This window comes from Cynocephalus volans, chromosome 15, assembly GCF_027409185.1.
Source record: "Cynocephalus volans isolate mCynVol1 chromosome 15, mCynVol1.pri, whole genome shotgun sequence".
In the NCBI taxonomy this organism is placed as follows: Eukaryota; Metazoa; Chordata; class Mammalia; order Dermoptera; family Cynocephalidae; genus Cynocephalus; species Cynocephalus volans.
In genome coordinates this window covers 59,800,803-59,813,247 of record NC_084474.1, presented here as the reverse complement: position 1 = coordinate 59,813,247, position 12,445 = coordinate 59,800,803, and the positions used below count along the sequence as shown (strand labels likewise).

The 12,445-nt window shown below is 35.7% G+C and overlaps 1 protein-coding gene across 1 annotated transcript in view; it reads right to left on the bottom strand.

Moving 5' to 3' along the window:
* Window positions 1–12,445, bottom strand: part of ZFPM2 (zinc finger protein, FOG family member 2) — a 456,749-nt gene that overhangs the window by 157,665 nt on the left and 286,639 nt on the right. Inside the window, exon 5 of the mRNA XM_063080011.1 lies at window positions 5,306–5,417. Coding sequence (XP_062936081.1) covers window positions 5,306–5,417 — 112 coding nt within the window. The remainder of the gene's footprint in view (window positions 1–5,305; window positions 5,418–12,445) is intronic.

Genomic DNA, 12,445 nt, shown 5'->3' with positions numbered 1-12,445 from the left:
GAAAAACAATCCACTGATAGACTTAGGCACAGGCTTCAGGCCTGTGATTCTGTAACACACATCTTAGCAGATACATGTAGGTTCAGAGGGATTGAATGAGACCTATAGAATTCTATGAATCTGATATCATATAATGATGTTTTCTTGCACATCTGTGCAATATGATCTTCACCAACATGAAGACCTAGTTTCATTTTCTTTAAATTTGTGCCAACTTACCTCCACAAGGGAAAATTGGGCTGAGTATAAGATAATCAGCAATGTAATATTCAACAAACATATGCAATCATGTGTACAGATGCTTCTTCATATGAATTCTGCAAGGTAGCCATTGCTATTCCATTTTTACAGTGAGAAAAATCAAGATTTAGAGAGGGTAAGTGAGTTGCCCAAGGTTACATATACAATACAGTGTTTTACAATAATATTGTGTTTTCACACATAAAAACATCTGTGGTTAAAAGTGATAGTGAGGGTTAGTTGGTACTTATTCACTGTTTAATTGACAATGCTTATTCTCTTAATCTGGGGACGTAGAGAATGTGCCTACTTTGAAATAACAACCACATAAAAAACTTATTTAGTTATTTATGTAAATATCACTGATTTGAAATGAACTGAGTGAACAACCCCCCATAGTAGATGCTAAAGGTTGAATTTTTAAACTCCAAACCATAAAACTCTATTTATTTTTCATATGAAAACTCACCATACTTTGCAAATGCTGGAAAGCAAAGAATAAAATGGCACATAGTAACGCAAAGAAGTAGATCACTCATGCTTAACAGATAGTGGGTTTTAGGAGTAAGTGGGCAGGACTTTGCTCATCTTGCCCTCCAGCAGAGTTCCCTTTAACTTCAGCATGGTGCTTTTTAGTATTTTTCCACTGAGATAAGTAAATTAGAATTATCTGGAGTCTGTTGAGAATAATGGCAAAAACAGACGACCCAACAAGTCTGTTCCATCAATGTCTGGATGACATAATTACTTTCTGGAATGACAAGGGATAGTTGAGGCAGGAAAAAAGTACATCAGATTAAAATGTTAAAGCCAAATGCTAGATCTTTCTTTTTTTTTTTTTTTTGCTTTGATAAAGCAAGATGATGGCGGCCTGTCAAATCGCACTAAGTGATAGAATATAATTTTATAATAATTATTTGATGGACACCCTGGGTGAAAACTTTATAGTTATATTTAATTTTAATTAGCCCATATTTAAGAATACTTTAAGAAGCAAGTATATTTCTTAAATGGTAATAGTTATACATGAAGTGTCCTATCTTCACACCATAAGAAAACACTTTCAAAAATCTCAGCCAAGGCATTTTCACAAAATGCTACACATATGTAATTTATACTCTATTTATAAAAAGATACAGATATCCTCCCAGATAGCCAGGTTCTATAATAATAATTTTGGCATAGAATTTATCAGCAGAAAGGTTTATAAGCAGGTTCTTAGCTAGAAAACAAATAAGGAAATTACAATTGCGGCATCAGGGATTTATTTTTCATCCTTGGTGAGTGCTTATTAGACATTAGGAATAATGTGTTGCATCTGGGTACATGGATGTTAGCTCATCAAACAACCATCATTTTGTGGCAGCATCTCCTTTGTTTCATTCAGGAAAAAATTTCTCCTCCATCTCAGTGGCTCATCTGAGGCCCCAGGATGACTGTGGTGTGCCAGTGAGAGGCATAGTGATTAACTAGTTCAGGAACTGGTGTGTGATGTGCCCCAATCAAAACCCAGAAATGCTCTCTTTTCACTCATATTGCGATGCTGGTAGAATAAGTCTGGAGTTTTCCGCTTCCAGAGGATAGCCTAAGAATGGCGTCCACACAATAAAGAAGAATCAGAAAACAGAGAGAGAAAATCTGGGGACAAAGTTTGAGCAACTGAATCAAGCTATTCCTGATATCCGAAATACGGTTGCCTGGACTCTCAGTTATATGAGCAGATGAATCACTCTAACCCCAACACAAATACATACACATACACTATTTTTTTTTCCTTTTGCACGCACCTATTGCAGTTGGATTTCTATCACTTTAACACAAAAGAGCTCCAACTAACAAACAACATACACATTATAAAAATCCCTCACTCATTATAATATGTTCAAGTTAATGCCTCTTAAACCTAAATTGTCAAACCCTTCCATCTACAAAACCCTTTTGTTTTGAGGAGGTTTATCAGACATGTAGCCTGTGGAGACAGAAGACTTCAGAGCCCGGGGGGTCCTGGTAGGAGCAGAGGTGCTTCCTGTTGTCAGATTTTCTATGACACAAATGATCCCCGAATCCCAAAATATTAAGGTACTGACAGAACTTTAGGACATGCTTGGGTGAGCTATGCCCTCCCTCAAAAGGCAATCTGAATACTAGAAATTAGCTTCTGGCCTCTGAGGTCCATGTAGGAAATCAGAGTAGAGTCTGCAGCAGAGTTTTCCAGTTTGTTAACCAAAGCATTAGTTTCAACAGATGTTCATTGGAAAGAGAAATAAAAATATGTGGCCAAATGAGTTAGGTTTTTGGTTTGTTTGTTTGTACGTTTTATACCAGCAAGTACTGTGAATTTTCCAGAAGGGCTACAACAAGTGATATTTGGCGATGGGGCTCTTTCTTCAATCTTAAGGTTCCATACAATACATTTTGGAAGTGCCACACTCTATATTCTAGGCATAAAGGCCTCAGTGGTTTGAGAAGATTTACACATCATTTAACAGTGGCAAGGGGAAAGACAGAGTCATGTAGTACAAAGAACATAGGTTTTGGAGTTGTCAGGGCCGGGAGTTGACTTTGGCTCTGTTGTTAGCTCACCGGGACCACGGGCAATCACACCGTCCCTCTAAGTCACAGGTGTAAAATGAGAATAACACTACATATTTCACTGAGCTGTATTAAAGCTTAATTCAGGGAGGACATATTCTAGTATTCACAACAGATCTAACGTTACACAAATGTGTGTTTGAAACCCACTCGATTGCTTATTAGCTATGTGACCATGGTAAATTACTTCCCCTACCTAAGTCTCTTATGAACCTTTTGTCAAATAGAGTAGTATATTAATTACCTTCTAGGGGTATCCAATGAGGATTAAGTGAAATAATGCATAAACAGTAGTTGTTATAGTCCTGGTATTCAAACTATAATACCAATTGTTCTTATAAATTAAACAATGTCAAAGTACCTTCTGTAGGTTAGAAAACTATTGGACAGCAGCAATTTATAAGTTTCATCATCATACGAATACTATATGAAGTGTATATTATAGTGTCTAGCAACCATTCATTATTTGTTTATCTGGTCAGCCCATTGATATTTATATAGTGTTTTTTTCATACAGCAGCATGCCAAACCAGGGATAGAAAAGTGACTGAGACACAGTCCTCATCCTTAGTAAGTAGAGAGTAGATTGGAAAGGCAGGCAGTATAGCTCACTCTTCTACTTCCTCTTTTCTTGGACACATAAACAGAAGATCATGAAACAAGGTGATGAAGAGCAATGAGGGAAGTACATACAATTTGGAATGGGAGCACTGAAAATAGAATTTAAGGGGAGTTTAATACATGGTGGTTATTGTTATCAATGTACAAGGCTAGCACATAGTTGGACTCAATGCATGCTTTATGAGTTAATTAATTAATTAATAAGCTTCTACAAATTACCCCCAATTGTTTCTTGCTAAAAGGCTTAAGCTATAGACAACCATAATACAAGCACATAAACATGTTCAAGTTAAAGTACTCCCCTGAACATGGAACTACAATTTTGTTATATAACAATTATCTCTCCTGAAAGAATTCCTGATTTAAAAATGCAGTGGATTTAGATCATGACGGGGTAACAGCTAATGCCATGGTTCCTCCATATTATACTCATATTGCCATAATGAAGATGAAATATTGTACAATAGAAATCTTCCCCCAACAATTGATCTAACCTTCAAGGCATCTTTTGTATTTTTTGTATTCAGAATGTGGGCATTGGCAAACTGATTCACTATATTATTTCTTTTTGCTTTGAAACATCATAGTGACATATCCTGGGAAAATCTCACTTCCCTTCTAGCAAAAAGCTCCTCCAGCATACTGCTGGTATTTTAGGCTAAAAAATTAGTGGGTATGGGACCAGCAATTATAGAAGGGAAAGGAATATAATCAGATCCTGGTGTGCAGATTGTTTTTTTTTTAGCTTGCAAATTCCCTCTTTCCGGTGTTTCAACTTTCAAAGGCTTATGGTAGTTTAGAGGCAATCCTCTTATAAGTGTACAAATTGCAATGATTATAGGAACAAGTTGTAATTGTTTCTAGCAAGTTTTTAAGAGTCTTTGATGTTATGATTAGTGTTTTATATGTTAATATATTGATAGGGGTGCTTATTTGCTTGTTCCCTTGTACGCCTTTATGGTTTCTAGGTTCAATGTGCAAATAAATCTTTGATCTCAGTAGGTCTATTTGGTTAAAAAAGAAAGCTGAAAGAAATTAAACATGAGAAGCATAAGGTTTTGCAATATTTACAAAGAAGTGAGATTAGGGATTCACTGTGAAAGTACAGAGAGCTAGGGTCCATAACTGGAATGTGGAGAGAAGTGCCCCAAAACCAAACCACACATGAAGAGGGTCCTGTGTTATGGAGAGTTGGTCCCATGATGTGCCATCACTCAGCTGCGGCTCCTTTGTAGCTAGAGGTAGCTACATGATGCACTCTAGGTTGATGTCACACTGAGCAAATCAAAGGCAACGCTCTGCAAGCCATCGGCTTTTGCCTCCTGCCCTTCTGAAATCACCATGGGGAAGATTTCTGTCATTGCAAAGGTTTCATTTCCAGCTATTCTCTCATCATGAGTGATTTCAGGAAGCTGGCTGGAATGTGGTGCCTCCTGGAACATGTACCTTGATGGGGATTGCTAAATTTCAAAAAGAACTTAATTTCTGATGGATAATGCCTAAGAGAGGAATCTGGGAATTTATCAAACCCAGCTATCAATAAAACTAACAGCAAAAAAAGGGTACTTAGTCAAGCCACCCAAATACAGGGTTAGGTAAATGTGTAAGGCACTAAGTAACTAATGATGACACTTTTTGTTTTATGTCGTACAGAAAAAAAAAAAAAGAAGAAGAAAAGAAAAGAAAACCAAGCAGGCTTTACTGAAAACACAGGTTAAAGAGAATCACAAGGGAAAAGGAAAAGAGAGGATCAAATTATACTTTGCACTCCCATTCCAGCTCTTCTGATGCTGTTTTGTAATGTTCTGACTTCAATACTTCCAAAGAGAGAGGGAAATGATCTTGCTTTTACCTTTGCTGTATACAATGCAGTTGTTTTTGTTGTCTTCCACTCCCTGCCAAGTCACATCCAGCAGCCACTTGGGACCAGCCGTCAGCACCATGGGGACCTGAGCCTTTGTCTTCTGTAGAAAGAATGATAACAAACAGATGCCATTTGCTTTCGTTGATTAAAAACTTGAATAATAACTGTACTAATCATTTTATTTTTACAAACAACTAAATCTCCCAAACCGTAATCCAAGTCCTTATTCCCCTGTCTCATGATATCTTTTTAAGACGACAGAAGCTGTAAGGCTTTACTGCTTTCACTAATCTGAATGCTAGAATTATTATCAAGGATTTTTTTTTTTTTCCTAAATGATACTGGATCAGATCTCCTAGATTAGACAGATCTCTTGCGGCTCTGACTTATAAAGAGAATGCAGATGACTTTCATTGCAAAGAGCAGAGTGTTTAGAAGTGAACTTTAGACACATTGTACTTTACTATCAACAGGATCTCACTATTTCCTGAAACAGACAGGAAAGAATTTAAAGAATCAGGATCCATTTCAAAGCTCTATCCTGAGCAACATTTATATTAAAGTAGGAACTTATTCTGAATGAATAATGAAATCTATCCAACCCTCTTTGCTAAGTGTGAATATGTAGTCTGACTGTAACTGAAATATAATAATGCTAATGATTCACCATACATTGTCTCCAGAAAGACTATAAAAGAGTAATCGTGAATCAATTCAAATGCAGAGCAACTAAATCATGATATCCTTGCTATGAGAAGCAGTGAAGCAGGCAGACAGTGCTGCAGTTCTAACAAAATATTTTCAGTGTACATTTCAAATACAAGGCTCTAAAGGTTCATCATTTTTGGCTGCTTGGCATGCAAATTATTTACCTTTAAAACTCTGTTGATAAATTTACATGGCAGGAAATAAACTGGGGAAAAAATAAGTAAGCCTTAGCAAGACTGTGTTTCCCGATGAGTCACAGTGAACTGGCATTCAGACTTTTATCATTCACCAACTCGTGTTCTGTATATCAAATATCATGAAACCACAACACAGAGTACAATACAAGGGTCTCAAGGTAATTTTTGAACTGAATTTTCTTTCACCTAGATACGATCCTGCCAAAGAAATTTCAGCTCATTCTGGGACTTTCCCACATGTTATGTGCTATCACAAATTTCCCAAATTGGCATTAACAAGTATTCACGTGAGGAAATCCATGTAATGTGGTGATTTCAAATCTCTCAGGAGTCTGGAAAACCCATTTCACCCACCTCATGACAGCAATGATAGTGCATGTGATACACTGATCCATTATTAACTACAAAGCCATATTAAAAACTATATATAAAATTAATGCTGACCTATTTCCTGAAATATCAATTACATTATAAAAGGTAAAAATCTCTACAAAATATACTATTTAATGGAAAAATCAATCATGATGGATGAATTTTTAAAAAACTCTGAAAAAAAATTATTTCAAATATTAAAACGGAAGAGGTATTAAACCAGATTAACAAATTCAAGCAGAGTTTTAATATTTTGATTCATTTTAGAATCTTAATTTTTTAACTTAAATATCTTAATAGTTGGCAAGTGTATCCCTGAAAAACAGTTATCTGAAAGCCCTGTAAGAAAGAAGTGATTTTATATTCTGTGTGTGTATACACACATGCACACGCGCACACACACACACACACACACACACACACACACACACACACACAGATTAACAATCTAAGCAAAAATGTTATCAAGTTATACTTACTGTTATCAGTTTGATTGGCTATTATTATTTACTCCATTTTCAAAGAAAAATTAGAGGAGAAACAAGATTGTTCAATCTTCAATTATAGTGACCCATACTTAATTAAATATTAGGTCTTAAATATGCATATTTTGCTCCTTTTACTACCATAGCAACAGGTAAATCCAAAGGTTAGGGTTTGTAGGTCTCCAAGTAATAAGCAGAACAAGTCAAGGAGGGAGTCCACCATTTGGGTTAAGCTGTGTACGGGGTACTAAGTGGTCTTATTTGTAACATCTACCCTCTTCTGATTTTAAATAACAGATTTCAAAATGGGCACCTGACCTTATTTCTGCTGCATTCTCTTATGTCATGGGAAATAATTATTTTAAATTACTTAATCTTTTTACTCCATAGTCCTTAAATCACATGAATTTCTACACAGTAAATCAGCTTTTATAATATTCCATAGATAATATGAAAAACAGATATTGATAGCTTTATTTAGGAAATCTTTTACTGTAAAGTAAATCAATTTACTTGCCAATACCATAATCTTCCACTCATTACACAAATAAACTCTGTCCTGTGATTGGTACTAGGAATATGAATAAGTCTTTTATAGTAAAGGATACAAATACATAAATAAAAAGAATTTAATATAATGTGAACAGTACCATGGTAGGAAATACTAAGGCATGTGTACATTGTTTTGGGGTCAGTGAAGGGCAAGAGAGAAACTCCTGTCCTGTGGAGTCTGGGAAGACATCATAGAGGAGGTAACACTCGAGAAGGATTTTAAAGAACAAACAGAAAGAATCTGCAGTTGCTGGAAGTAATGTGGGCAAAGCCTGAGCAATGTCAGAGAGTGGAGTGTACAAGAAACAGGGAATAGTTCTGGGACGCTTTGGTTTAAGTTATTAGAGCTTTATTTAGTATGTAAAAAGCACTAGAAAGTGTTAGTTACCATTATAATAATCAATATTATCATTATTGATAAATGGGTGGAACATAGCATATGCGTCTGAAAGGGCAGGTTAGAAACAGATTGTGAAGGACCTTTACATATGAGTCAAAATTTTTTGTGCTTACTTACAGAAGCAAGTCACTAGAGTTTCTTGTTTTTATTTTTGGGGGTGGCTGCAGTCTGGCACAGGGACTGAACTCCAGACCCTGGACTTCAGTGTTATCAGAACCATGCTCTAACCAACTGAGATCACTACCCAGCCCCTACCAACTAAAGACATTTTTAAGCAAGAAGAATAGGGCTACTACTATTTATGCTACTTGTACAAGCATGTTGTTAGACACTTTTCGTTAGACACTTCCCTCACTTACCTGGTCCTCATATATTTTTTCAGATGAGGGAATTTCAACTAAAAGATTAAATAATAATTTTCTTTAGGTCGAATAGGTGGTAGAAGGCAGAGCCAATAATTATATTTAGCTTTGTTTCCAAACACTACCACCACTAACGTGAAAATCACCTGGGTTTTTGTGGGACTGAGGGGTTCCCAGGAAGCTGTACTTTCAAGGCTAAAATCTAAAAGTCCTGGGCAAACCAGGATGAGTTATTCACCCCCACCCCTACTACTACTACTACTATTAAAATGTTAGTGATTTATATCTATTGAGCACTTGCTAAATGTTGGCTGTTGAGTTAAGTACTGAATGATCTTTTTTGATTTTTACAACTCCAGGAGTTAGGTACTAACATTTTCTCCATTTTTTACATTAATAAAGGCTAAGAGAAGTTGATTTTGTGACTTAAATAAAAGTAGCTGATTAATATCATTCTTTGATGTAAGTTAGGCATTATATCTTTTAACACTTTGGCAAACATTTATTATGCCTGGGCACAGGTAGAATCTGATTTATTAAGAAATCGAATGGAAGGGAAAACAAATTCTTTTACTTGAAATCAACAAGGCAAGAGCAAAAATGGAACAAAGACTTGCTGAAAGCTATACCCAAGCTGTGAAGTAAGCTAGTAGATAAAAAACTCAAGGGACCAGTTATTACAGTTTTGAGGAGGTAAGTAAGTCAATTTCTTTCTGAAGAAATCAACTTTTGTGGAGATTGACTGCCTTCAAAGCAGATTACCAAGTGCGAGAAGGGAAGAGTCAGCCAGGATTATATGAAATCTACACTCCAGAAAAATCCATGAATAGAAAATAACAATAATATCCACATTGATTATTAGGTTCACTTTGCCATGTTTCTAACATAAGGATTGATAGAATTCTAGAATGTTAAAAGCCAGAAGCAACTTTAAAGTTCATTGAGTTTAATTCCCTGATTTCACAAATGAGGAAAGCGAGGCCATGATGTTTATCTAGCATCCCACAGAAGGTACAGTTGGCACATTTTGGGAAGAGAGAATAGATATAAAAGGTGTATGGTAGGCAGGAAAATGGTCCCCCAGAGATGGCCAGGCCCGAATTTCCTGGAACCTAGGAATATGCTACCTTACTTGGCAAAAGGGATTATGAATACGTGATTAAGGTTTAGGATCATGAGATGGTGAGATTATCCTAGATTATCCAGATGGGTCCAATCTAATCACATGAGTTCTTAAAAGTAGAAGAGAAAGGCAAAAGAATAAATCAAAGAGATTCAGCATGAGAAGGATTCCACCAGTTTTTGCTGCTTTTAAAGAGGGGGGAATCAGGTAATAAACTAAAGAATGTGGTGGTGTCTAAAAACCGGAAATGGCCTTAAGTTGACAGGAAGCAAGAAAACAGGGACTTTAGTTCTACAACCTCAAGGTACTGAATTTTGCTAACAATCTGAATGAGCAGGAAGTAGCTACTTCCCTAGGACCTCCAGAAAGGAACAGATGTGGCTGACACCTTGATTTTAGTCTGGTGAGACCCACACATGATATCTGATCTATAGAACTGTAAAATAATTCATGTTATTTTAAGCCACTAAATTTGTGGTAATTTGTTTCAGCAGCAACAGAAAACTAATACAAAAGGTATTCAGATTTACTAACTTACAGTTTAAAAATGTGACTAAAGTCTCTTATCAAATGTGCTCAAAAGTGAAGCAACTTTCCTTTAGTTAAAATAACACCAATTCTACATTGTCATTCCACAATCATTACTCATTTATGTCATTAGATATATTCATTGCTCTTGATTTTAAGAACGAGAAAATATAAGTGATGACTGTAATAATTCCTGCTTCTATAATTGAGTATTTAAAACATTTCTGGAATTGCCATTGATTTCACAGTTAAAATATAACAAAAGGACATTACTGCTTTTGGAGTCAGATGACCTAGGTTTGAATCCTGACACATGTTACTGGTAAACTCTATGACTGAAAAATAATTTAAATGTTCTGAACCTCAGAATGTACATCAGTGAATTGAGGATAATAATTTCTATACCAGAGGCTGTTGTTTAAAGCAACTAGCACAATGCTTAGTGCTTACAGATGCACATCAAACTTTTGCTGAATAGCTACATGAATAAATGAACTAAAATATACAAAAAGCATTCACTAAATCCCTGCTGTTCCTCAGCACTGATAATGTTTGTAGTGATTGTCATAGACGTCAAGACAAAAACTCTCCATTGCCCATTTTAAGGGTTGTGATAGTTATTAATGCTGTTGATCAATTATTTCCAACTCTCCACTTTCCAGGTCTCTTTTAAAGTTAGGTATGGCCACATGACTTGACTTTACCAATGAAAGTAAACATGAAGTGACTTGCATCCCTTCCACACAGAAGCCATAAGAGCCAGTGGGCAATTCACCATTATGCCTTTCCTTCGCAAGCAGCTTAGGAGGTGGAGCCCCTAGCTACAACAGGAGAAGGAAAGAAACTTTTTTTACATAAAAAGCTGTTATGGTATTAGGGTTGCTTGCAACCTCAGCAAAACTTAGCTTACCCTCACTTATACAATGTTTTTCTTCATTTTTTCCATTTTGAAATAACCTATGGATTTTTAAAGGTTAAAGTTGGCACTTTATATCTAGGCAGTCTCTTTCAGTAATAAATCAATTCAGGTACATAAGAGGAGCTTTGAATTTCAGTTAAACTGGATTTGTTTTTTTAACGAAAAACTGTGCACTGTTGAGGCTCTACATTGTAAGTTTTAAAAAATCTGCACTCCTGGACATGGTTTGAGCCCAGAGTTTCCCATTTAGACAGCCCACAACTAGACAAACTTGACAAGGACAAAAATGGGTCAAAAGTGTCATTTCTTTGGAATAATTAGAATCATCTAATGTGGATAAAAGAGGTCAAACTAGCATCCACTTCTCACTAACCTTTGGAGTTACTGGACCGACAAAGGAGGTAGCCTTCAATAAATGTTTATAGTCAAGCCAAAAGGTTAATGGAGATAAAAGTAGACAGCCCAAAGGTAAAGAACAGAGGAGAATTCTAACCCAAGAAACTGGTGACATAATGCTGTCTTAGGGATTCCAAATCTTGCTCGAAAAATTTGTTGAATATTTCCAAAATAAGGGTTAGGAAAAACTAGAAGTGATAGAAAAATCTTCCCCATGAGAAGAGTTTGTTCTTACATTCCACCTTTTTAAAAGAACTGGAAGTGTTATTTGATGGGAAAACTGGCTTCCATTGCCTTTAGTTTAGAAAAATAACAAAATATATTAGAGAATTTCATGCCAATGCCTTGAGTTGTAGTTTGATGCTGTTGAAAATGCCCTTGGTGTGCTGCTTTCATAACTAATAGATAAAAAGAGCTGAGGCCTGTTTGGCCAAATGCTACTATTTTAACAATTAATTTATAGCTGTTTCTTTTCTCTCAACTATAAAAATATATTTGTAAGGTAGCATAGAAAATTTTCAGAATTACCATAGACATTAGACCTATAGTGAGAAACACACACACACACGCACACACATTTCCTGGCCTTTAAGAGTTAGATGTCACTACCATTGCCAACCTCTCCCAACTGAGTTATTCTCTATACGTAAATGAAAAAATGGTACTGTATGTGACTTGAACTTGTACTACTATACAGAAAATTTTACACAGTAAAATTTCAGTTACTGTATCCACGTAGTTCTCCACACTAGAATTCAATTCAAATTCAGTCTAACAATCACGAAAATATTGTATCATTCTCCTTTTAACTATGTGAAGTCTCCAGTGACAGTGAGCTTGAATTAAAAAATTTCCTTCACCAGCAGCCTATTCTGTGGGGACATAACAACTTAAAATCTTGGACCATCAGTGGTGAGGAGAAATATGCCAAGTGATAATTTAAGGCCCTATACAATTGTATTTTTAATAATTTGGAGCATGGTATACAGTATCAGTATTATTGATTGGAACTATACAATCTTTGGTATGATGATTTCCACCTAATAAAAAAGTGCTTTTTTAGCAAATATCATGTAAAAATTTATG